This window comes from Anopheles ziemanni, chromosome X (assembly GCF_943734765.1).
Source record: "Anopheles ziemanni chromosome X, idAnoZiCoDA_A2_x.2, whole genome shotgun sequence".
Taxonomy (NCBI): Eukaryota; Metazoa; Arthropoda; class Insecta; order Diptera; family Culicidae; genus Anopheles; species Anopheles ziemanni.
Genome location: NC_080707.1, coordinates 2,163,708 through 2,190,707, shown reverse-complemented (window position 1 = coordinate 2,190,707; position 27,000 = coordinate 2,163,708). Strand labels below are relative to the sequence as shown.

General features: G+C 45.3%; 1 protein-coding gene across 1 annotated transcript in view; it reads left to right on the top strand.

Annotated features, from left to right (window-relative positions):
- The window catches only part of LOC131290500 (uncharacterized), a 35,775-nt gene extending 12,237 nt beyond the window's left edge, over positions 1–23,538 (top strand). Inside the window, exon 5 of the mRNA XM_058319649.1 lies at positions 23,070–23,538. Within this exon, the coding sequence (XP_058175632.1) occupies positions 23,070–23,538 (469 nt within the window). The remainder of the gene's footprint in view (positions 1–23,069) is intronic.
- The last annotated feature ends 3,462 nt before the right edge of the window (positions 23,539–27,000 follow it).

The window sequence follows — 27,000 nt, the reverse complement described above, 5'->3', positions numbered from 1 at the left end:
CCATTGATTTTCAAAAAACAGGAGAAGAAAAAAAAGATCGAAGCCCCCGGGTAGGCAATGCGAAAAAAGGAAAAGCCAAGGAGAAAAGATGTGTGGAAAACGAGGAGAAAGAAGCAGCAGTATCCCGCAGTGGACGCGCGGAAAAATGTGAGATGAAAATAAATGAAGTCCACAAGTATTGCATCCCGCAACTTCTCGAACGGTTTTCCTGAAACCCGAGCCCCGTCCCAACTGCACACACGTACGCTCTCGCACCGTCACCTGCTCCACCGACGTTACCTCCCGGCGAACGTGGAAACATCGGAAAAACCCTGCTCCTGGAGCAACTATTCGTTTTTTTTTTGTTCGTCCTCTTCTCCCTCTTAAAGCATCAAATACTCGGACGGAACAGACGTGAAACAACTTGCTGAAACGAAAGCGAGGGGAGAAGAAAGACAAGGAAGACCATAGGAGCGGGGAGGAGGGGGCACCAGGACGGGAGTGGAGGGGTGGCTGTATGGGGAAGATAAGAAATTGGGGAAAATGATAAATGTTTATATTTACCGAACGATTCATTCGAACGATTCATTCCGCCGTCTGCTTTGCGCCCGCAACCCGATCCATGTGGCTGAGGGGGGCGAGCGGGCGGGGAGGGTACGCGCAGGTAACAGATGCAGAAAACGTCCGCCGTCCCGGTGCACAGGGGCGACACGCCGGTAGGCGAAGTCAGTTTTCCCGAATGCCGAAAGATTCACCCAAAAAAAAAAGGTAAAGCTGATGGATTGTTTCCGACGGTATGTGGGGGAAAGTAGGCGGAAGGGGGTGTAGATTTCCCCCGGCAGGCAAGCGATTGGAAAATGGTGCGCGGCCGGCGGCCTATAGCGAATAAGTCATGCCGGGCCCAGCGTTCGGTCAAAACACTACAGTGCATATATATGTAGTCCGACTGGGAGGGTGGGGGGTGGGGGGAGGAGAGTGTACTGTTCACTTTCGGGCGACCGGTCGATAAACGGTCGTCGTCGTCGCCTATTTTCCACTTTTCGAACGCATTTTCCGACCATTTCCGACCCCGCCAAGCCCGTGCCCAATCGTGTTAGCCACTTTTCCACTCAAGCCGTCCACTTTCCCCCGGTCGTGGTGATGGTGGTGGTGGGGGGTAGAGAAGTGATTCCTTGGGAGTGGGGGGACGGGGTGGTGGACAATGTTGCGCTTGCCACGGTCACGTCGTAGAGGACAGAATGTGCCTTTTACCTTTTGTTTTTCCTTCGCTTCCCCAAGAAGTGGCGAGAAGTGGAAAGCCTTTTTCCTTTCCCCTCCGACACGGCCGGCACAGAGGACGTATATGTAGGGGAGGGAGGAAGGGGATGACATGGTTCATTTGTCGTCGCAAGCACGCACCGTCCACCAGGGGGAAGCGCTTGAGACGTCGGCTTGATAAATTTACCTTGTTCAAACATTGACTCAACTTCTTAGCCTTGCTTCCGGATTTTTCATCCCACCTCCAAGGACAACCCCCTCCCCCCCAACCCCCTAGAGGGTTCCGTCGAAACAGAGGGTCAAAGGTGACGTTTACCGATTCCCGTCACATGATAATTTCTTTGGATCGTTTCATTTGAACCATTTTCTTCTCAATTCCCTCAACGACTTTTCCTCCAGCTTGGTTAATTTGTTTCGCAACTCCTCCTTGCTTCATATTTATAGGTTTTCCCGCTTTTCTTCGAAGTTCAAACATTGGGATGCAACTTTAGGAAGTGTTCTGCAAGTGTTAAGCATTTTAGAATATGTTTTGTGCTTTATATTACATATTATACATACCAATTTTATATTACTCCTGTTAATACGTGATATAAAGTGATCATTGATTTGATTGTCCTTTAAACAGAAAGAGAGAGTAAGAGGAAGATAAACATTATCTTGTTTGCGACGCAGTTTGGGTGAACGTGTGTGTGTGCAGGAAAATGGTCACTCGCCCGAGTGGAATACCGACTTAATAGTACAATTAAGGTGATTTATGATTATTTCCTTCGACTACTCAGGTTTCGATCGCTCTTCGTCTTCGTCGGTCTTCGTCTGTTGTCGTCCTTCGATTTCCTCCGACACGTTCAACCCCGTTGTATTGTGCCAAGGACTCACCTGGCGTCATGCTCCCCGTCATCTCGTTGCTCAATCTGTCACCATACTTTTGCGCTTGATTGTTTCAAATTACCGCACTGTTACCCCCTTTCCTGTGGTGTCTTCACATCAACACTTCTTGTCTTTTTACCTTTAGGGTAGGAGGTTATAGTAAATACTACGGAATTTTCGAAAGAGTTTTTGTTTTTGCGATAAAAAAAACTATGATCACATAAGTTAAAATTAGTTCAAACACTATTTTACGAAATACAAAAGTACAAGATGACTCCGAGACTCGATCATCTGTTGATTCGCACTTGTGATTCGTCACTATTTAAAACGCTAAATTGTAAATTGTAGAATTGATGGATAAAATGGGAAAAGCTGTTTGTTTGTTTTATTCGTTTGCGTGCCAAAACTTCGTTAAGATTAGCAGTTTGTTAGTGATGGTTGTAAATTGTTTTGGATTCATTTTATCTATTAATTTAAAAAAAGGCTTCTTCCAGTTTTCTAGCTATCTGGATTTTCCTTGGAAGTTTTCTAACTTTTTATTATTTTTATTATGCCATTTATTAAACTAATCACCTGCAGATTTCGTTGCGATAAGTTCCGCCGTTTTCTAGTTTTCGTTGTAGATGGTAATTTTTCTTCTTTTTACTGCATTTACTAAACTACTGTATTCATTTTCGAAGTAACTTTCTCTCCGCCACTAGATAAACTTAGGTTTATCAATAATTTTTTCGTACTCATTTTCCTACTCGCCACCCCATTTTTTTTGTCTTCTGTATTTTGTGAAAGAAATTAAGGTTCTGAATGGCAGCGTCGTGCTGGCTGGAGTAAAAAACCAACCCTGCAGGATACCTTACCCAGACGCACGTGTCACTTAGGTGGCTTGCGCTTGATCTCATTATGCCTCCTTCTTCTCCCCGTTACCGCTACCCTCTTCCCGGGCAGCATGTCGAAGTAAACAGCATGTCGACTGACAAGCCGAACCGAAAAGGGAAGGTAACCGGGGTCTGAGCGTGTTGCGAAATCCCTAATGAAGGGACGTAAGCGTATGGGATCGGGAGAGGGGGCAGGGGGATCAGGATCATCATCCTTGGGCCTTGGGAGATGCAGCAAATGACAGAACACTCTTAATTATGCATCAATTCATGTCACGTTTTGCGAATAAAAACCATAAAATTTAAAATGGATTATCACATTATCGTTCAACCCCTCTCAGCCTCCCTCCTCCCAGTCCCTGTGTTGGAGTGCCGAGCCGGCGAGGATTTTGCGGGGATGAGAACACTTGGAGAACCGATGAAGGATATTATGGTGGACGAAGAAACAAAAAAAAAAATAAAGGCTAGTAAAAAACCTGTACCTAAATGGGTAAGAGGTTGAACACAGCCTGAGATAGGATTCCCGCTTGTGTTTTTTCTTCTTCTTCTTCTTCTTGCCCGCAACATTGCGGATCCCGCATACCGTTCACCTTTTTTCCTTCAGCCGAGGCCGTTTTTTCCATGCGTTTTCTTGGTTTCACTCTCCGTTTTATTTATTTGGTGTCCTATTTCGGTCCAGCAGCGTACATTTTCCACCAACCCCTCCAAAAAGGCGGTGTTTTAGGGATGTCATCGGCTTCGGCGCGGCATCCCCGAGCCGATTGCGGGCAGGATGACAATGTTATAATAAATTGTTCCCTCGTTTACGACCCCCCACCCCTCCCTCACCACGATTGCGGTGTGCTTATTTTGCGACTCGACGACTTGGTCAGGAAACAAAACGGTGGGCAGCGCGTTGTTTCGGTGGTTGTAAATCATCGCCCGAAAAATGGTCTGGCTGCCTACTGGCCTACCGAAACCGGGCCGGTTCACGGAAGCAGAAGGGTTTTCCGGGAGAAGGCATCGGAGCAGCCTTGATATAGGGGGGTGCGGGGAAATTTTCTAAATCCACTGACAATGCACTTTACAATATGGTAAAGTCTTAATTTCACTCCGGAAGCGCACAGGGCTGGCGCGCGTTAAAGCGTTACTCATCGTACACGGCGTGCGCTGCATTCAGTTTGGCAATTCGCGCCATCAACATGATACATGAGGCATAAAACGGGACAATTCCAAATAAGGCCCACGGTCCAAAATTATAGTCGCCCTGTATTGCCACATTGACGCCTGAAAGTATGCAACGGTACCACCAATAATGAAAAACGAGACATTAAGGATAGCGGGTGTGTTGGTTTCCTCTACTCTTGGGCATTAAAGCCAAGAACTTCGATCTGGTAAAACATTTCCGACAAATTGTTTTGTTTCTTTAATTCTTTTCGACTCAATTTTGTTGCCAAGTTAGCCTCAAAGAGTGTATGTTTTGTATATCTCTAGTGGGACTTGACCTCTCTACAAGAAGAGTTACTACGACCCTATTGTTGAATGGTATCTTGTAGATTGGTGGTCAACGGGACGGGTGTAAGACTTAAGATTCGTACGTACGATCGTGAATCGAGGTACTCAAGACGCAACGGAAAAGCCGTGTGGAAACCCCCAGAACAAGGGCAGTCCCAGCGGAAATGCATTGTGCCCTTACTACTTGGCGAGGACGTGAGTGGAACACACTTACGCCTCCACGCTCCACTCTCTTGGGGGAAGTTCTAGGTGGAGTTTTTCTTCGACTTTTTCATTCCATTAAGGCCTTTGCTACCATATACCCATTGTTTTTTTTTTATATTCGTTTTTGATTCTTGAACCGAAACAGACTGGCGGCAGGTGGAAAGCAGCCGAGTGCCTACATTTAGGCGCCAGCATCAGGCAGGCTGGACGCGATGACAAGCTATTTCGGGGTTCGAGTGGCTTTGATGGCCGATCGGGGAATATGGAAGCATGGGTGCGTGCGTGATAGCGTCCCATGATCCCCGTGCACGTATTTTCTTCCGGACACTAGCACTCCCCCACCCCCTTCCATCGTTCCTGGCATCGAAAGTCTGTTCCATCCATTACCTTCTGCTCCGGTGTTCCGGTTTCTGGCACCCGTGTGCTGGAGTGATTTTTACGATGATGGATGTTTGAAAGTGATGCCCCTTCAGCCAATCTCACTTCCCACTCTGAAGCGCATCACTAACGGAGCATCCACCACACGCACCTTCTCACCCCTCCCAACCCTACAGGGAGGCGAAGGACACGATGCGTTCTTCGTGCACTGCTAGTCCCCCGGGCTCTCAAGCCCGCCAGGATGTTTGCGCTTCTCGTTAGTATATATGTATGTCTATGTATATAAATCCTTAAAATTTTTAAACTTGTTTTGTCCTTCTTGAATACATTACTGTCTAATGTATTATTGGTATAAATACCAAAAAGTACCTTGGACTTAAAATAGGCAAAGGAGTAAGTAAAACATATTTCAATAAACTAAGCATTGAAAGCGAAAAAAGTGTTCAAAGTTTTGTACTGTTTCATTAACGGAAAATCAAAACTCAATTTTAAAAACAAGATAATAAAGAGAGTAATACTACTGTACACAACACTAGAGTCAGCCCAATAAACACTCTAGCTCGATAAGCGATGTTAGGTCATCTGTTTTTGTTTTTCTGTTTGAACTACTGGGGTTTTTTCAAAGTTTTCATTTTTACCCACAGTACTTCCTCAAATTTATCCCAGTACTATAGTTTACCATATTAGCAAATGACCGAATTAGTTTCATCTATTAGTTCCTTCCTCTATTATTAGTTTTGATCACGCCGATCGTGGATAAGTTTGCTGATCTCACCGTTTACATTAAAGTACGGTTGAAATACAGATGCATTATAGAACAAAACATTTTCTTAACGATCATCTTAAAGCTTCTTCGACTTTAACAGATCAGTACTCTGAATCTATTCGATCTAAAAGATTTCGAATCGATCTAACTTAACTTGTTTGCTGTAAGTGTTCATGAAATGGATGCAAATGATCCCTAAACGCATCATTAGAGCATGTCCTTGCGTGTACCTCCAAATCCAGGCCAAACTGTGAGAAGAAAGGAGGAAGAAGTGGTTGAAAAAAAACAACAACCAAATGCAGTAAAAGATTGAGAAAGTTATAAAAAAATAGTCCACGAGGCAGCAAATGACACCCCGGGGGAAGGGGGGGAATAAATAAATAGTGTGAAGCAGAAAGAGGCAGAGGGAAAATGAGATACACCGGATCCGATCAACCGTTCGATCAATGAAGCATATCGGGATGAAAACACACACACACGAAGCATACTACATACCTCTTTGTCGTTTGTTACGTTTACGATGATTTTTCTCTTCACCAATGTTTTCCCCCTGCCCTATAATCCGGTCCCCTTGCTTATCGATGGCCGTTTACCTTTCTTCGGGCTGTAACCACATCCACTTTTCTCGTTCGAATTTATGATTGCAGTTTTGCGTCCCGATACCGCCGAAAATCGTTCCTTCGGGCGCCCCTGCGCAAAAGTTCGTACTTCGGGAATGTTTGCGGTTTGCTTGAGGGTGGACCATCGATTGCATCGCATCGCCATAAAATCGCCCAACCGAGGGTTCGTGCGTCGCTCGAAATGAAACATCCTTACACGAAAGCGTCTTTGTTTTCGTCGCAGCCTCTTCTTTCTCTCTTCTCCAAGGACGGGGAAAACTGGGAGACGGGGGGGGAAAAATGAATTGTGAACCGCTGTCGGGAGCGAGGATGAGATTTTCCACCGGTCGTTTACCTCGACCGTTATCGATACTTTGGCTCAGTGAGTGTATATGCATGTGTATATGTATGTGGGTGCGTTGTTGGCAGAACAGGGAAGTTTATCTTTTCGATCAAGGTGACTTCACTTTATGAGGTTCGATCTGCCCGATTTGAGACGTGTCCTGGGCATGTTCGTAAGATTGGGGAATGGGACTCCTAAATGGGTTCCCGGACGAAAAAAAGCCTAACGAAGCCACGACTAAGTAATACCGGACAAAAGAAAAAGAAGTGAGAAACGCAACCTTGCTTTTCCTCCGATTCCATTCCGTCGCAAAACACGGATAACAAGATGTTGATAAGTTTTATTTCTATTCCTTCCTTCGTTCGGGCGCTTGCCCCGGGAAGGGAGGGGAGTATGAATTTTTATTATGCGATTGAAATTTGGCCATGGAACGCTTAGGACTAAAAACAAATTTTCACCGATTGGAGACTTTCACCGGATGCAGTAAAGGTACCCCGGGATCTGGCAGAACAACAAATTGACTTTCTATCTGTATCGGAAGGCCTGCCTGTTTGTTTCTTCAGCTTTTACTTCGTGTGTAAATTTTGTTCCTTTCGGTTCTCATTTTCGATATACTCTTCACAAGGAATTTTAACTTTCCCTTTATTGCCCGTCGAAGTAGCCGTTTAATTGAGATTCCTTTTGGGCCGATCTTATCCCCCGGAGAGGCAAACGTGGCTAGCCCCAGGGGCCATCGCAAGGAGGGGATTGGGAAATAATAAGCCAATAAGAAACCGAGGGTATATCGCATCGCTGACGGCAATTAGACGCGCTGGACGAACGCAAAACTGACGTGCCAGGAAAGCGTGAAATGTACCGAAGTCTGCGCTGCCTGCAAAAAAGGGCGATGAAAATCGGAAACAAACTGACGCACCTTGCCCCGAGGGCCCTCCCGGGCCGAGTAGATATTTGATTGGAAAATCATAAATAAAAAAAAATGTTGTTATTAGATGAGTGGTCGTTTATTTTGGCCCTTGATTTTTTTTCTTCTTCTTTTTGCTACCTTCAGTAACCTAACAACCCTACTCAATACCACCTACACGCCGGGAAATCTTTCCAGTTCTTTTGCGGGTGTGGAGAAAACCCAGTACACCCTTACTTTGGACATCATCTGTGTAAGTCAAAACTAGAATACAAAAAAAGATGAGGTAAGCTTCAATATCGTAAACAACACACGTGAGTATGGAAGATAAGGAAATTGAACCAATCATTGACTTAGCATCCTTCTCCTTATTTTCCTTTAAAAGTTCATTCAGATTTTCAGGTTACTAAAACAACTCAAACTAAACATTAAAGCACTAGTAGGATAAATATTTACAGGATGCTCACAATTTTAATAGAATTTTTATAGAATAGAAATAAGAAACAGCGTCTTTAATTCAAAACGATCCTAACGAAACTTTGCAACTAAATGTAATCACTCAACAAGATAATTTATTAGAAAAAAAGTAAACCAAGCATGCCCGTGTTGTTAAGATGAACAGAAAATGAATGTTGCAATATGGAAATTAAAGCTGTACGAAGTAACGAAAATTCAGTAAAAACAAATACAACAACACATAAATTCAGTAAATCAAAGCTTCAGGCCCATTTAGTAGATTGCCTGTATCAAACCTATGAGAGGCTATACCAAATCCCGATTATACTGATATAACATTGGCTGGACTAACTATGGATGGCTTATGACATGCTCATGACTGAATGATAATAAAACATCAGGCCAAAGCCAGTCAAAGAAAAATAACAGGAACAATACCCGTCATCTGTCAAGCACCATTAATTGACCAATGTGATGAAATGTATAGTGTGAAGTATTTTCTGGTAATAATCAAACAAGATGTTAACTAGTGTAAGCGTATCATAATATTTTTAAATGCTAAGAAATGTCGTTCATGTGAACTTTGCTCTACAAAAATGATAAAATAAATCACTTCTACGGGAAATTGGTTCACTCCTCTACCCATTACGTTAGATTGGCAGCTCGCCGTCCGGTGGCATATTAATTTCAGTTCTCGATCCTCTACTTATGGTTTGGATGAGGCGCCCCAAGTATGTTTTCTCCCTCCGTTGCATTAATCTAGTCGTTTCGTCGACGGGATTTCCATAAGGGTGTTCGTCCACGTTCGGTGTAACTACTTTCGGTCGGGCTTGTGGCCAAACAACCGCAACCATTACTTACCTTTGATGGTGGCCAGATCATCAGAAGTAGAGAGAGAAACAAAAAAATGGAAACCAGAAATGGCTTACCAGAGAGGTAAGTCAGGAAGATTTTTTTCGTGCCTTGCTCATTTTTAGCCTCTTTTTCTAAATGTAGAAAAGTAGACCACCGCTGACCACATCGTTTAAAACTTCATTTCGTGGTTGAAACTGCTCGTGTGCTCGGGCCCGACACTCACTGGAAACGGTGAGCAGCACCTTGCGGCGCGGAAATAATATTTCCAGCCGTGTGTTTTGGTTCCGCTCGGTCTGCTAGATTAATGCCAGTCCCAAACCCGCCATTCGCGTCAATTTAGAACTCCACACTAACGTTACCTTTTTTTTAACTCACTTGTCAAAGAGTTCGGGTGGTTGGAAACCCACTCGGATGTGAACCAACGAATAGGGAAAATTTAACAAAAAAACAGAAGGAAAAAAAAGCTCTCAAAAGATTGCAACAGCAAAGGGGGATAAAAACTGTAATTAAAACATTTGCATGTGAAAAACAAACATTCGTCTGGCACGGTAACGGGCGGGGGTGGGGGGTTTGATATGTTTGTTTTCTCCTCAATTGTATGTGTGTGTGCGTGTGTGTGCACTCGTTTTGTGCGACTGAAACCCACCCGATGGACGGATGGACCTTCAGGGCGTTTGCAGGATTTTTCCGATGCGCATTCTAACTTTTCGTTCTTCGTACAGGTCATCCGATCGAGCTTCCCTTGTCCCCACTCACACACACGCGTGTGAAGATAAACCGGAAGTCATGTTTTGCCCTTCTATTTCGGTTCTCTACGCGATGTCCTTTCCGAATGGCGTACAACCATATGAATATGAACGAAAGCCTGTGGTATAAACTGTTTTCCCAAAGTGTGCGCCAAAAGGTAGGCAACACGCAAAACTTTTTTAAAAATTATTCTCAACTAAATGCGTATTTGCTGTATGTATTTCTGCGCCGGTTTTTTTGTGTGTTCCGATTTGCTTCTCTGTTGCTCGTTGAAGCCTAAGGTGACTAAACCAAGGTAAACACATGTGTCACTTGCTTAGAACCTTATACGGAAAACCAATACAATATTTTATCCTCGAAAACGAAACTATTATGTTGTTCCAATCATTTTTATTTTCTACATACACGTCACGTAGTACGGTGGCACAGTTTGCACCTTGATGTACTGCTTTCGGTTTTGTTTGTATTTCTGTCTCACACTGAAGGCGGTTCGTTTTTTTTTAACTTTGCCTACCCGTTTCTCTAACGATCCAACTCTTATTCCTGCCATTTGCCAGCGCTCCCAAGCACAATTTGATGAGCATCGAGCATTTTTATCTCTACTCGCTTTGTTCTCGTCCGTGCCAGCACCGGGGTTACATCAAACAAAATGCAAACGCCTACGTTCGGCTCGCTAAACCTTTGGTGCGTTTGGGGATTCAAGAGTCAACCGAATACAGACTCCGCGAGTCACAGGAGATTAAAGGCAATGGTGTGGAGAAACAATAAGGATATATACCGGGGGAAAACACAAGTACTTGTGAAATTGAATGTTAAACTAAGGCATTGGAGTTGCCTCAGAAAGCCAAAGAAAACCTTCATCATTAACGAATGAGTTGGAACAACGTCAAAGCGGTGGGAAATGTGTGTTCTTTGTGAGGTATGTTGACTTAAGTCTGTTTTGTTTCAATATAAATAACTACATTGGCGTCATAAGAATAGATGGTATGCTCATTGAAGTAACTATTATCCTTATTCCTTATTGATAGCGAACAAAAAAGTGATAGTCGGTGAAGGTGAAATACACATAAATATATAGTCAGTTCATTCTCAGAGACGTCCTACAAGACGGATCAATTCCATAACTTATACATGTATGTATATATGTATACTATAAGTGGTACTGTCATTAATAGCAATGAATTCTGCATAAGAATTCACGAAGAACGCGCACAAACACGTACATAAAGAAAGGAAAAAGATGGTAAACCCAGTTTCATATTACCGGATCAAGGCAAAAGTCTATAAATTAAGGACTCAAAATACCGAAAGCAGGTCGCAAAAAGTCAAACCAGTGCTTATCTCTACCGAAATGTACAATGAATAGCTACATTTAATATTGAATGCCTGAGTCATTCCCTGCATCGCGCGGTCACAGGCAGGGCCGACGATGCAAAATTTAATTCTGTTATCCTTGTGCGGGGTCGAAAATCCGCCAGACAAACGGGCGCGCACCGTTGGCATGTGTGTGTGTGTGTGTGTGTAATCGCACCGGCTTATGGCACCGGCGGTGCCGTGCCAATAGGTGAGTGTACTCTTACAGCCCGAGATGTGATTTTTGACAGCGGAGCAGATGTAGCACAAAAAGGCTAATCAAGGAGTCGGGAACGGGATGGGAATATACTATGGCTGGGAAGCGGATTAGGCAGCAGCGGCACTGCAAAGAGATATAATAACAGGGTAAAAAGTAATGTCAGGAGTTATAGAGAGCGGGGCAAATAACAATAAAGCGAGCGGATGATGCACGCCGCGGGGTACACGCCGGCCGTACACGGTCGATTTGATGAAAATGAGCACTCACCGGCCGGTCTCCGAAACCGAACCACAGTCACACTCCCAACGCTCACAAAACCCGAGTGCGTCCTGCCGGAAATGCAAAATTTCGCAAACGACGGTCGGGCGCTCGGGTCGGGAGCCTCCACAGCCCGGAACGAAATATGCGAATCGGATGCCGAAAATCAAAGCAAAATTCTTCAGCCGAATGACACAAAAGGGGGCCGCACGTGTGTGTGATCGAGCGTGGCACGTGGCGCGGAAGAGGAAGCGGAGATGGCGATACCGGTGACGGATGCCTTCGTTCGGGCTGACGGCGATGATGATGATGCGTTATGATAAATTGTCCGGCAGAAACGGTACTCGGGGTTGGTGGGCCATGCTGCTTTTTCAAAGGTAAAGGTCTTTTGCCACCACCGGAGGTTGGTTTTTCGTGGCGAGCGGATAGCGAGCGGGAAGCAAACACAATCAAAGCACACGCGCCCAGCATGAAGTGCCGTCGTAGTCGCGGAAAAGGCAGGCACACACATATATATCGTACATGTGCCGGGGCATGATTCAATCAAACGCATCAGACAATCGAACTCATTCGTCATCGGTGTAACCCGGAGCTATTCACCAACAGTGGAAGACGCAGTCAGAGCGATGTGTGTCCGCAGGTCTAATACCGCAAGTGTACCACCACTCACTCCACGCTCCACGCCACTGCTGCTAATGAGTCTCCACAAGAATGCACCTGCAAAAGTTCGCCATCCACCGTTTGACGCATCCCCGGGCCATCCCCCGGTGTGATGAATCAACATAATTAGTTCTTAATTGTTTTTGGACAGCAGCCTACCTCTCTGTGGTACGTGCGGCGAGTGGCACTCGAACAGCCTGCAGGCGAGTGGTACATGCCCCACCATGATGGTAGTTCTGAAGTGTACAACCTCGCCACAGCCTTAGTTCCCAGCGCAGCAGTTAACCGAAGAACCAATAACGAATCAACCACGTATGCGGTGAGTGTATATTTGTCCTGGCTGGCTTCCCCCACGCGCCCCTCTGTCGAGCTCATCTCTGCCACCCATCTTAATTGTGTACGTAATGCCCCCTTACTACTCCCAGGAGAGACTTTTGCTCTGCTTCATTTAATGGTGGCAAGTTTTCTTTCCCTACCACCACTTCGGTGCTTCGATGTGCGAAGAAAAACAACTCACCTCGACCTGGACCTCCTGTGGATCCCGAGCAGCAGATTACAGCCCACTGTCACTCGCGGAACCGACGGACCTCCAGCGCTAATTGCGAAATACACTAGGAACTAGGAACTAGGTGGGGATACCGGTGGTGTGAGAGTATTGTTCGGAGAATAATTGCACCGGAGCCCTCGGTGTGTGTCGTACATCAGCAATAGATTCCCATCCTGTGCAGAGATTCTCATGGTTTAGTGTATATACCCTGGAGTAGTTTTATTAATCGAAATGATTGATGGAAACTAAGTGAACTTGTTCCGTACCCGAAATTTGTTATCGATTGACTGGACCACCAAAACATTTGTTATTTGTTTATGTATCTATTAGATCTATTAGAAACAGTTAACACACTTTAGAGCATTGGCGTTACAACCACCGAAAGCTCTTGGGCCTGATGGCCATCTGGAACCGCTCATGGACGCTCGCCAAACTGGTCCTATTCCGCATCCCGACTGTATTGCCAACTAAATCAACACCATCGTTACATCGCAGAATAACGTACCATGCCTCTATTTTTGTTTAAAACAACATCTAAAGACTATATGGCCTGTGTCGCTAACACCATTCTATTAAACACTGGAGCCCGGCGAGTCTAATTTGCTGCAGGACATCAAGGTCCCTTGAACTTCTTCTCATATCTAATCAATAAGAGGACTTGTTGATAAACATAGTCCACAATACCATGAAGGAACTTCTGTACTGTTGAGAAATCGTTCAGGATTAATGAAAGAGTTGTTAAACTCTTGCAGTACCTCTTACGTGTGGATCGCAGGTAGCTTGAGAATCCCTGCCCGGTAACGTTACGTGTGTTAGAGATCGCACAGCATCCACGTGATAGTCTAGCCGTACTCGTTCGTTGGGCATATGCTGCCCTTTCCGTCACCACTGTTCCGCTTGACAACACTGCACACACACACACACACACGTACCGAGCCAAACACCGTACAAATCGAATCGACACAAAAATCTTTCACCTAACCGACAACTTGCACGCCACGGAAGTCGGCGAATCCTTCCCCCTCCCCCCCGTACTCCGGCCAGGAGACGATGGCGCTGGAGTAAATTGCCTGTCTTTCGTACCCGGCCGTGTACACGCTGCGTGTGTGTGCTTATGAGTATCATGTTTACATTGCTATTTAGAAAGCAATCAACCCTAATCGATACTGTAATCCATCATATCAAATTCAGGCTCGTTCCGGTGTGCGTCGTACCCTCGAGATCGCAATGGTAGGGTGAGAAGGGGGGGGGGGGGGGGGGCTGTGGTGCGTATGTGTATTTAGCACGGATCGAGCTCGCTGCGAGCTGACATGGAACACTGGAACGAACCCGACGCCAAAATCCTACAGCATCCAATTCCCGTGTGTCCACGTATAGACACCAGAGTTGGCTGGTGCGATGTCGAGCCCGTTCTCTGTGGTGGCGTACAACGTACAACAGCGTGTCTTGCTTCGAAAAAGAGCGACAACCGTACGCGCGTGGAACTATAAATTAGAACAAAGCAGAACTTTATATAGGGATCGTTTGAGGTATCGCCCGGAATCCGTCACGAACGGCACGCTTCGGTTCACCACACCACACCTATACAGCCCAGTTAGATTGACAGATGAAACATCCAATGGGGCCGGAACCAACTCGCAGAAACAAAACAGACGAATGATTCTCCTCTGGTAGCTCGCCTGTAATGGGTTATTTATTTAGCCAGTGCCGGCAATAGGCGACCCGTGGACTGTCAAATATTTTCATCTCCACCATGATCTTCATCATCATAATCATCGCCACCATCATCATCGTCATCAACATCGCCATCGTCGCACTTATCGTCGCACCATCCAACCGAAACGATAAACAATCAATTCAATGTCAAAAAATCATCCTAGAGCGGAGTTACTGGGAGCACGCGTGTGGGTGTGTTTGTCTGTGTGGGGAGCTGGGGAGATTCGTCCTTCCACTTGCATGACACTCACACACAATCAATTACACACATTCAAAGACACCATGCCAGGAGGGACAGGGTACAAACCTCAAAAACCAAACCGAAAAACCAAAACCGAAACTCCATACAAAGGACGGTAGGGAAAGGATAATGGCTCCTCCACAGCGGGGGGGCGGGGGCTCAAACACAATCACACACAGACCAATTCGCACCGATCGGCCCGGAGCCGGTGAAAGCGCATCTCCCGCCGGCATTCCGAGCACGTATTTGCCGCAGATTGAAGACGAGTGTGTGATAATACGAGCGAACGAATCGATGTAGGGTGTTAATAAATAATGAATTCAAAAATTATTTTCACCATCACCATCTGTGATTTTGCTCGACCCGCATCGGATTCCACCTCCTCCTTGCTCCCCGGGACACGTGCTTCCCTTATTTCCGAACGGGTTTTTTTTTCCAGTTCATATCTTGTTTTGTCATTTTGTATTCTGCTTCATTGCCTCATCCACGCGATATCTGGTAATGTTTTGCTTTGATTTGTGGTGGAGCATTCTCGTACGACCTTTTCGATCGATGTTTATAGCTATTTTCACTGTTTCCCTTTTACTTTCAGTTTGTTTCAGGTAGCACCAACCGGATTTGTGCTATGCTTTTTTCTTATTTATATACCCAATGGTCCGCGGTTATGACTCTAGATGATGTCCAGCAACATTGTTCTACCTTCATGAGGACACATCAGGCTAGGTGCCACTGAAGGGTAGGCTTTCTTTTTAAACCCTCCCATCCCATCATCAGGCAGAAAACAAACGAAACTGAAGAATGTATAAACATTTCCACAAATGAGACACGCGCGTGGAGAACGATGGAGGATCATATTACCGGTCCAAGCTTCGTCTGTTTTCGTTTCTCCGTTGGTCAAAGGAGGACAGAAGGTGAGGCAGCTCTCCATCCGCTTATCTCCCTCCAATCTCCTCTCTGATTCGAGCAAACACCCCGACGGACGAAAACCACCGATGCCAGCCGGCCAGACCACGGGACGGCATGTGGCAAACAGTCCGTGACTTTATTTATTTGTCGGCAGAAAGGTTGGCGCATCGTTCGTTTAGGCCAAAACGACAAAACGGCAAAGTTTGGCCCCGCGTATGTTTGCGTTTCGAATTTAAATGGCCGAAACGGGTACGCGGCTACCTTTGGCTGGTTCACCCACAAGCACTTCTGACTTTTTTGAGTGTTGTGTTTCGGTGGATTTTAGCCTGCCTGAATCGGTTTTCCTATCATTTTCAACGTACTGTATGGATGTGGCTTGAAAAGTGACTCCAGAGGTTTTTTTGGGGTTTTTGGAATGACTTACCAATCCAGAGTAAGGGTGACTCCATCAGGCAACACCTACCCTGCAAGGCAGACTATTGAGGTTTAGGTTCCCAGTGTGGAGTGAGAAGGTGGACTCGTAAGGAACCAGCTGTTACTGCACTGTACTAGGATGTGTTGGAGAGGAATAGATGATAGTATGTATAGGACCGCCGAATGATAACTTCATTCTAGGTATTGTACTCCTGATCCTGAGACTACCTATAACTAAATAGTACGATGAACTTGGAAATTGGAACGAGAAAGACGAGAACTTGCTGAGATATAGCCGTACTATGAAGGTATAGCCATACGCTGTTCGCTAGAGGAATTGTGTGTGCCCTGTCGAGTCGGTGAAAGCTTTCTAAATGAACTGCCCGTGGGTCATTGTTCGTACAGTATGCTTCTCACCCTTTGCTTTCTAGTTCAAGTAGTTCGAACACGTTACTTGCTTCTTCGGTAGTCCCGAATCCCAACCTGGCCTCCGCTCCTCGTCCTTGTCGTTCCCGAGAGATTTTGGTTTAATGATTCCGCAACCCAACGGAGACTGGAGGAGGGGGAGCTGTACCTAGATGGAGCTGCTGCGGAAGTGACCGAGTTGGCAACCAGAGACCATCCAACAGACGCCTCATCCGGGCGAAGGTTGTTTGTGCAAACGAAAATAATTACCCTGGGACTTCCTGTGCAATTAAAATCCGAATCACTTACCTTCTGTGTGCACGCCTCGGTAGCACTGTGCGTGTGCGTGTGTTAATGGTATCTTCTTCCGGAAAGACTTTTTATCCTCTGCCTCTGATGGTTGATTTTTCCCTCGGGAGATACCACACCTCGGTCACGTAAGCGAATGGACGCTATGTCCGGCTGGACATGTCCTGGGGAGTTTTAAGGCGTCGGATTAAACATATAGAGACCCGCCAAACAGCAACCAGCTTCCAGCTCTTGCACGAAGGACATATTCGTTCATCTTGTTACCTCGTTTTGGACAGTAATCTTCTTTGGAATGTTTGTTGCTTTTTAGTTTTGACTTACATAATAATAACAAATGAATTCCAACAGAACTTCTCAAAAAATATTGCAATAACTACGCTAGAACTATCGAAATGGTTTCAGAATTTGGTTTCGTTTTGTTTCTACATGTTTTCTTCAATATCAAATGGTTCGAGCTTAGCCGGTACAGCTTGTATATTGCAAGAGGACGATACCGTCCATGTAACTACCAGTGGATCGATCTGTGTGCAGCTACCCTTTTGCGAATGAGAACAGAGACCTTGTGCTCACCATCACGACTTCCACCTCGCTTACCTGCTCGATGGGGTACGTTACAAACGAGGGATCAAATCGTTTTCCCAGTAAACGGTTTTTCCCTGCTTCCCGACACTGGCGGTGTGGCTTCCTGCCACAGCCCACTCGGACGGGAAAGTAAGGGGGTTTGGCACTGGGCAGAGTAAATTGAGCAACACATTAAACGGAAGTGACAGGTGAGTTTTGAAGAAGATTTATTGAAGTGCTTACCGGCACCGGTCCGGTCGCTGTAAGCCCGGCTGTGAATTGCCTGAACGATAAGGGTGAAACTAACAGCGTAGAACTTTGAAATGAGTTGCGAGTGGAGAATTGATAGAATAGAGAACCAACAGAGTGAAGAAGCCCGGAATTGGACAGAGTAGTTAGTAGGAAAAAACAAAAGAAGAACCACGGACTATTCGCAAAAACAAAACTAGAAAATGGAAACTGATATTTTTGCGAAACGATCATTTACGGTCATACCTATAGGTTATGTTCTGTACTCTCTTTATATACGAGATCTCGTACCATATCTTTAAGGTTCAAGTTTCATGTTTTTTAACGCATTATTATAGTCCTATACTTGATATATTCCCAGAACCTTGTTGTTTTGATGCAACTACATGTTTGTTTCCAAGTGGGGAAACATTTTTCTTTCTTTATTCTTCAACTCGGATTTTATACCGGACTATCATTACATTATTTCGTTGTGGTTCTAAGTTTTAATTTGTATACCATAAATATATGCCATTTTGTATGTCATATATGTCTTTTTTTGTCTTTCTCGTTTGGATAAGGAATTGTACCGTGGGTTTTATGGTGCTGCTCATTTTAGAGGCATGTTTTGCTAATCACTTTGCACAGTGATCCGAATGTCATACACCAGTGGTGTTCTATCAACGAAACGATCATAGTTCAGAATGCGGAAGCAATTTAGCACCGTTCAGTACGAACGAAAGAAAGTGTCGCAATGTCTGCTTGCAGCTTCACTACCATGCGGTAAACGTAACGTGAGACAAACGGAAGCAATATTCACTGGTAGTGGGAAACAGTGCCAACCATTCGCCACTTGTTGCCGTGAAGGCGAAAATCGATTGGAAGCCAATAGCTTACAGCAAACACACAAAAAAGAGTTGCCAAGTGGAACCACGGCTACAAGTTTCCTGAACATACGCAAACGGAAGACTCCAGCAGTCGGAGCTAGAGAAGACGGCTGGCATAACAGGTGGCCAACTGTGGAGGCTAGGAAATAACTTTCAGTCAGTTTTTCGAAACAGCGAAAAACAGCTATCGTCATAATTGAACTGTAACAAGCCACCTGACGGTGAACGGTAGATAAAAAAAGTAGAAAAGGATACTCAAAGTTCGAAGAAAAGTTCGGTATTTCTGGAAACAAAAGTCATCTTTTCTCGATACTCCCTCATGCGACACTTAAGTTACGTTTCATATCATTTACTTCTTCATAGATTTAAATATCACTGCGATACCTTGTAAATAAGAAAGTAAGGACGAATTGTAATAGAAATATTTCACTTACAGAAAACTGAAAAAACTTACTATTTTTAATTTGATTAGTTTTCCCATCGTTCAACCTTCCTCATCTTTTCGTTCCAACTTTTTCTACTTCTTCTGCAATGAATTTTGGGGAGCATAACGAACGAGGCACATTATTTATAGCACCAGTTGAGGTTCGTACCCTTACGCTTTCCCTACTTGCACCTCCAAAGTATTTCTCCCAGGCCCGATGAAACCTGGAACCGGTTTCGAACGAGCTTGGAAAACTTTCCAGTACTTGCCTCGGGCCAATAATAATTGATAGCAACTTTTATCGATTGGTCTCATCTTTCAATCATCTGTCTGAGCGTTTGTTAACACGTTTTTCTCCAACAAACGGCACGCCAATTTCTGAGACTAGTAACAACAAATAATAGTTGATGTCAATTAACCTCAAAATAGCTTAAATGTAATCAAAAATAAATGTAAAATAAATATCAAAATAAAATATCATTTAACCAATTTTACCAATAGAAAATGCACTTCACTTGAGAAGGCTAACTCGACGAGGTAAAACTTTGGCAAAACTCCCAACAGTTACCGTGTTCGAGAGGAGAATTCTTCATCGCCGTTAACTGGTCAAGTGGAAAATCATTTAAGCTTCTTAATAACATTTTTAAGTCAACGCGATCAAGAAGATGTTGCTAGGTGCGAGGGAAGAAGGATATAACAACAACAATAGCAACTGAAGGCGGACAAGGAGAATACGGTGCTCGTTTGCTCGAGGTGCACCATTACGCAGAAAAAGAACTCAAAACTACCAATTTGAGCATGTTTGGTTCGGGAAAACGGAAAATCGGAGATCAAATATTAGTGAACGATGCGCAAACCAACCGAAGGATATGCAGCGGTGGCGTCCAAACAAAGCAGCGAGAGACGTGAAGCAGCGAAAACTGGTCGAGCAAAGTTGGACGGCTAAGAAATACTATATAAATATGGCCAACACGAAGGAATTCTTAGCCGGCGGCTGTTTTCCGGTCGTTACGGTCACTGAACAATCCCCGGTACGCCTATGTCTACGGTGTGTGTGAGTGGTAAGTGGGTGTGGGCTTATTATTGTTCGTGTTCGTATTATTGGATGAAAAATTTCAATAAAAGATTATTAAAATTATGATCACTAGAGCGTGCACCATAAACGCAACGGAGGCATGATGACCACTACGGCATGGTGTTTCGTCAGTTTTATTTCATGTTTTTACCTCTGGCTTTCTTCACTTCTACTGTTTTCTTTACTTTTACCCTTCTTTACACTTCTGTCTTCACTAAAGTTATTTTTATTTCATTCCCTTCTCTCTCGTTATTTTTGTTCTGATGCATCCTTCAGTCAATAACGCTTCGTTTGGTTTTGGGTCCAATGCTATGCTGGAGAGGTTTTTCCTAAACTTGCAATTATTATTCTTACTCGTTTCCGATACAAAGCAAGTGACGTCGGATGAAATTTTCTAATTAATTTTGTTGCTTATTTTTGTTAATGTTCAAGTCTTCTATCACTGAAACTTGGTTTAGTTTGGCAAAAAAAAAAAAAAACTTGTTAAGAAAATACAACAAGACAGATGATATGAACCTATAGGTATACATTCTCGAATATACTGAGAACCTTTCCTCCGACCGGAGCATGTCATACGAAAAAGGAATAAGTTTTCTAACCCCTCCAAGCTAGCCCAAGCTGTTGATCCCCACCGGGCATTCGGGGGGTAATGCATTCATATACCGCCTGTTTTTTCATATCCTTCTAGCAGGCAGGATTGTTGAAAGAGGTCATCAAAAAGTAACGTAGCCATCGGGTGAGGATTTCTTATTGGTTCTTGCGATATCAAGGGATCAGCCGACTTGCGACAGAGCGGAAGGCACGATAGATTGCATTAATCAAAAATAAAAATTATTGCTATTTGGTATTAAACGTGTTTGTGTTATTGCCTAGTGCGCCGTTGCTAAGGTAGTTTTTTCCGGGACCGAATGTGCTGGTTTTACTGCTGCTTACTGCTGTCAATTATTACGGTCGTCATCCACGCTCATTAATGGCTGCCGCGTTATGGTAGGGCCATCATCTTGGCCGACCCCTGTCCAATCCGTCCGCTTGACCCCGGAGGCCACGAAGCTTAAGTAATGAATCCTCCTCCCAACGAACGAAGTGTAGAAATGCTGTAACGATCTGGAAGGTGTGGCACCAAGTAGGCATAAAGAGCTTGTGATTTTTTCATGGCAAATATCTAACAAGTTGTAGGAAGAAGTTCTTCCTGTCAATTTGAGGAAAGTAAAATGCATAAGGACCTAAAATGGTGAAAGAAGAAGATAGCATTTCGGCAAGAGCCAACTCGCCGGACAACGAACACCCCAATTGTGTCGTGTACCAGGGTCAGGTGCGTGCTTCCGTGTCGTTCCATCTTACACTCCTTCGGGCGGGTGACGCCATCCAAGGACATGAAAGCCCTATATCTACATTAGCTTTTTCTTTTTTAGTTCAATAACAATTCACCGAAGATGTTGAAGGCGAGTTGACCGAACCGAGGACAGCATGCCAGTTGCCCGGCGGCAGGATAATTAGTCAACTATTTCTTTTGTCGTCAGCTCTGCCAAAAGCCGGACCAACGTTGGGCAGGTTCCTTTTTACATCGAAGTTTTGCACCGAGTTTCTTCTAGAGATACTCTCTATTTAGTCGGCCTCGATGCGCACCCGCGAGCAAGTAAGGTAAAGTGGGGCATCACGCCCCTCCTTAACAGAAAAAACCTTTTTCTCTTCTCCTCCACTCATTAAAAACATTCTAATTGAAACTTACATCAAATGTTCAACATCTCAACATATTTTCATCAAGAATGCATCGATCCGTTCACCGAACTTTGATTTACTCTTGTTTTTGATGGTGCATCTTGCCCCACATTCCCTTACACGGTGACCGAATTCACACGAGCCCTATGGCCTGGTTGAGCACACTCATCCTTTACCAAACCCCATTTCCCTTTTTACTGCCCCACCATTTTCCACCTAATGGTCACGTTAAAAGGGAGCGAAAGCAATAATTAGTCTATTCGTCTTCCTTTTCGCAACGGACGCCCTGAGGCAGAAAGGTCACGCGGGGGCCGATGCTGGGAACGGGGAAAGGGAGACATCCTTTTCGAACTGCCGATGAACAGTGAATAATATCTCCAGAGTATCTTTGTGGAGAAAGGAAAACAGTTAGCCAGATAATTCTCAGCGTCTCAGGGAAAATAAATCTCCAGCTTCAAATCTCCTTCAAAATGTGGTTTACATTAATGATCTGCGTGGATCAGGTACTCTCTACCTCCGGCCCGTTCAATTCTCGTTCTCGCTCGCCGTACGGCAAAAAGTTTTGCACCGGATCGCGCCGAAGCGTAATAATGTTTGAGATAAAATAAATTAAAAGATCCCTTTAAGCGTTAATACATTTCGAAAGTGTTCATGGGCAAAGGCGCCCCCCAAGAGTGCTCGGTGAAGTTTGTCTATGTTTTCTTCTTCCTTTTTACGGGGGGGGAGAAAAAACGGGCACCCTCCGCGAGAAGGAGCCGAAGCCGAGCACTCGGGCTCCGGTAGATCCGCCGGAGCTGATAACGATAACGAGATTGAGACAAACACGAACTCCTAGAAACGACGACAATGCGGTGAAAGATTAGCCGATAATACTCCGGAGGGCAATATACACACACTTCCACACCTAGGACTGTAGGTTGGGTGATAAACTTTTCCTCCGCGGTGAAAAGTGCCTCAGCAGGACTCGAGCTCCGAGCTCGGGGACAGAGTGGGAATGTCCTAATACGACCGGGCAAGTGGTCGACACCGGTAGCGACACAGTACCAGTGGTGATGTGTAAATTTGACAAGCAACCGGAACGGCTCCGGACGGCTCCAGACGACTCCGGACGGCTCCAAGCGGCTCCGGCCGGCTCCAGGCGACTCCAGATGGCTCCAAGCGACTCCAGGCGACTCCAGATGGCTCCGGGCGACTCCAGATGGTTCCGGACGACTCCAGATGGCTCCGGGCGTCTCCAGACGGCTCTGGACGGCTCCAGATGGCTCCGGACGACTTCGGACCGCTCCGAACTGCTCCAGATGGCTCCGGACGACTCCAGATGGCTCCGAGCGGCTCCAGACGACTCCGGACGGCTCCAAGCGGCTCCGGACGGCTCCGGACGGCTCCAGACGGCTCCAGACGGCTTTGAACAACTCCGAACTGCTCCAGATGGCTCCGGGCGACTCCAGATGGCTCCGGGCGGCTCCAGGCGACTCCGGTCGGCTCCAGGCGACTCCAGATGGCTCCGGGCGGCTCCAGACGACTCCGGATGGCTCCGAACTGCTCCAGATGGCTCCGGACGACTCCAGATGGCTCCGAGCGGCTCCAGACGACTCCGGACGGCTCCAAGCGGCTCCGGACGGCTCCGGAAGGCTCCAGACGGCTCCAGACGGCTTTGGACAACTCCGAACTGCTCCAGATGGCTCCGGGCGACTCCAGGCGACTCCAGATGGCTCCGGACGACTCCAGATGGCTCCGAGCGGCTCCAGACGACTCCAAGCGGCTCCGGACGGCTCCGGACGGCTCCAGATGGCTCCAGACGGCTTCGGACGACTCCGAACTGCTCCAGATGGCTCCGGGCGGCTCCAGGCGGTTCGGTTCCAAGAACACACCACTAACTACCAGGCTACTTTTGTAGAAGAAAGGATGCACACATACACACACATACTTAGGTCGCATATTGTAAGACGTAATCTTTATGCGGCCGGCAAGAAGATTTTGGTAAATTGTGCAAAATTTCCATGTAATCCCAATGTTTTCTTTCATTTTATCATCACTTTCTCCCATCGTCCAAACATTCCTACTCTCGCTATTGATCATAATTCCTCCTCTCTCTGCCACATACACACACACACACACACACACTGAAGAAGAAAAAAATATAATTGCAGCACCGTGCTCGTTGGTCGCGGTCGTCGTTTGCATGCGGTCACCGAACCAACGGTGCACCCGTTGCCAGCTGTGACGCTGGGACACAAACTGGAGAAAAAGGTGTCATATCGGATTACCGCACCACCCGCGTGCCTTCGAGACACCGTGGTTCCGGGCAAGGACTTCTGGTTTTTATGGGCTGCGATCTGGAGACGATGAGCTCGGTTTCATACATTTTTTTTTCCTCACAATTTTTGTTTGTTTTTGTGTCCGTGTCCTCCTACCGCTCGGGTTGTCCTTTTCGTCGTCCCAAACCGGGGTTTATTTTCCATTCCGTTTCGAGGCGCGCGCGGGCGTTAATCAGCGCGGAAATCTGATTCCTACGCGATGTCCACCAGACCAAGAGACGTCAGCCGGGCAAGCGGAGCAAATGGGAGCATGTGAGCAAAAGGGAAAAAAGGGTTGTGTTTCGTGGGACGTGGTTGAATAATTTATGTATATGCACTCCTCGGAATACTGAAGCGAAGCAAATCTGATCAATCCCTCCGAAACAGGCGGTCCTGCCGACGGAGGAGAAACTCTTTAGAAAGCGCGTTATACAAAACGACCACGGAAAGCGCTGAGGAAATGAAGGGAAGGAAATGAGTGAGATAGGGAGCGAATGGACAGTGAAAGGTTGATACGATTTCCCTTCGTTGGGTTCAGGAAATGGAAAATGTCATGCGGAGAGCGAATGGAAGAAGTGCTAAAGAAGCAAACTACGAAGAAACTAATAAAAACGAATGGATATCCCCCGGGCATGGTAGATCCCGCCGCATGTGGAAAACTGTCGCTGCAAGGATACTGAGCCTGATACAAAAAAAAAAAACATGCTGCTAGTGGTGCCGTATGGAAATGAGGGAGTGAAAAACGGAGCAAAATAGCGTGAGCAAAATGGAATATAGAATCTTTTTTCATTTTGTAAAACATTCGAATACGTAAAAAATGTTCGATCAAATCGGATCACTCCAGAGAAAGATTGGGCGTGTTAAATTGGGTACATAGATATTCATACAACTGAACACCAGGTAGGGAAAGAAAAATACTCTGAACTATGCACCTTCCAACTGCGTGACAAATAACAATAGTTTGCAACTTCTCTTGGTTTTAAAACAATTTATAGATCACAGACAATATTTTGATGCTACTCACGTTAGTTTCGTTGTTACTTGGATTAGTTGGTTAAATTACAGAATCATACTCAAGAAACATTTTAAGTTTTCTTTTAATTTTTTTTATCAACTTAAAAAATATTAAGCTATTATTCATTCATGTGCTTTGGAGATTGCTTTCTATAGTACTTCTTTTTCCGGGACTAAAATTGTTTGAATTTCAAATATTGAAAATTTAAATAATGTCGTTTACATAGAACTAGTACAGTAATCAAGAAGCGCATCAAAAATACCATAAACACTAAAATATACTCAATAAATAGGCTAAATAAAGCATACATCGATTGCTCATCGAATGACGTCTACCTAACAATAGAAACATAACACCCACGCTCCGACAGAACGCTCCCACAAGTCTAGCGAAGTAATTCAACTGCCCCGGCTTTCAGAGATTGCTACAGTCGGTAGGTGAAGGAATTTCCCGGCCTTTTCCATCAGCATTTCGAGTCATTTTCACCACCAAGGTGTCGCGTGACGCGAGAGGAGAAAAATTATGGAAAAAGAGAAAAAGGTACGGGAGTTAGAAGAAAATGGTACGGTGTGGATAATGTAGGCCAAAACCTTGCACCGCTGGCCACCCCCCGGCTGAAATGGATGTTCCTGGAGTATTTCTTCATTTGCAACGCGATCCGCATTCGATACTCGGATAATTGAATTAAATTAAACGAAATTGCTTCAATTTGTTTTCTTATCATCAACAGAGGTACTTACACCAATCTTTCAGCTCTTTGCACTTTACTCTGCCGTCTGTTTTTCCGTAATGTCTTCTTTTCATATCTTCCTCAGTCTAGCCCTCTATCCCGGGAAACATCTTTCTGTATCTTGCACATTTGTGTGTTTGTATTAGTTGAAATGTATATCCTAACGCGCGAAAATCTCCTTTGTTTTTATGTCTGTGGTTGCCAACCGCGATTTTCTGTATACTCTACAGCAAAAAGAGAAGAAGAGAGAATGAAAGAACGGTAAAAAACTACACTCAACTACACTCACACAGTCGGGAAGGTCGGGAAATAAAATGGAAATTGCGGTACGTAGCAAACAAAAACGAACACAACTCTGTAGAGAAAAGTGTGTCGAAAATGTGGAAAAAAAGCGCTAGAGAAATAAAAAATCACAACTGAACAGCACACAGGAAACAAGAGGAAGAGAAACAAAGACAGAAAGAACGAAGGAAAGGACAACCGTACGGAAAAGTGTGCAAATGATTAACTCGAGAAAGTAAATTGAAACACTTGCCCGAGAAACTCGCGAATGTTCCTATGTTTTAGGCACGATTTTTCAAAAACAAACCAAAAAAAAACAATGTGGACGCCAGCACGGACCCAAACACCAGAGCAAAGTGCGGAGGGGACGAAAATTGAAGGAAATCTCACTCGCGAAGGCTTACTTTCCGCTGGGCGCGAAATGGGAACGAGCAAATGAGCGGAGTGCCAGAATTAAGTACCTTTCAAGAAAATCTTAACCACCGCTTTTCCGGTGTTTTTCCTTCGGTTTCCTCAAACGTTGGGGGTTTTTTACTTTGTTTTCCGTCCGTCTTGTGTCCCTTGTCTGAACCGCATTTCGGTCCCGTCCCAGAGAAAAAAAAAACCCCCCCGTCGGAACGTTCGGAAAGCCTGACTGGTGGTGGAAAGCGGGAAGGGGAATTTTCGCACCACTGAACGATTTGTCCCGGAGACTCCGCTTTCCGTGAGGTTGGTCCTATGTTTGTGGCATCAGATTTTGACACCACTCCACTCGATAAGCAAGTGTTTCCCCTTTCCAGTCGTCCGCTTCCTTCCATGCCATTTAGAAACTGAAAGCATCCCGTCGTGAAAAATGCAGTTAGTAAAAAAAACTCGAATCGAAGGAAAACACCAACCTGGCACTAGGGAATTTCGAACTCCCACTCGTCACAAGGCAGGCTACCGTGCTGTGGCACACTGCCATAAAGCCGCTGGAAAGTGCCCGACCGGAACCGGCACGGTGCGCTGCGGGGGAAAATTAAAATTTCCACCCGGATCAGTCGCGATGAATCCGCG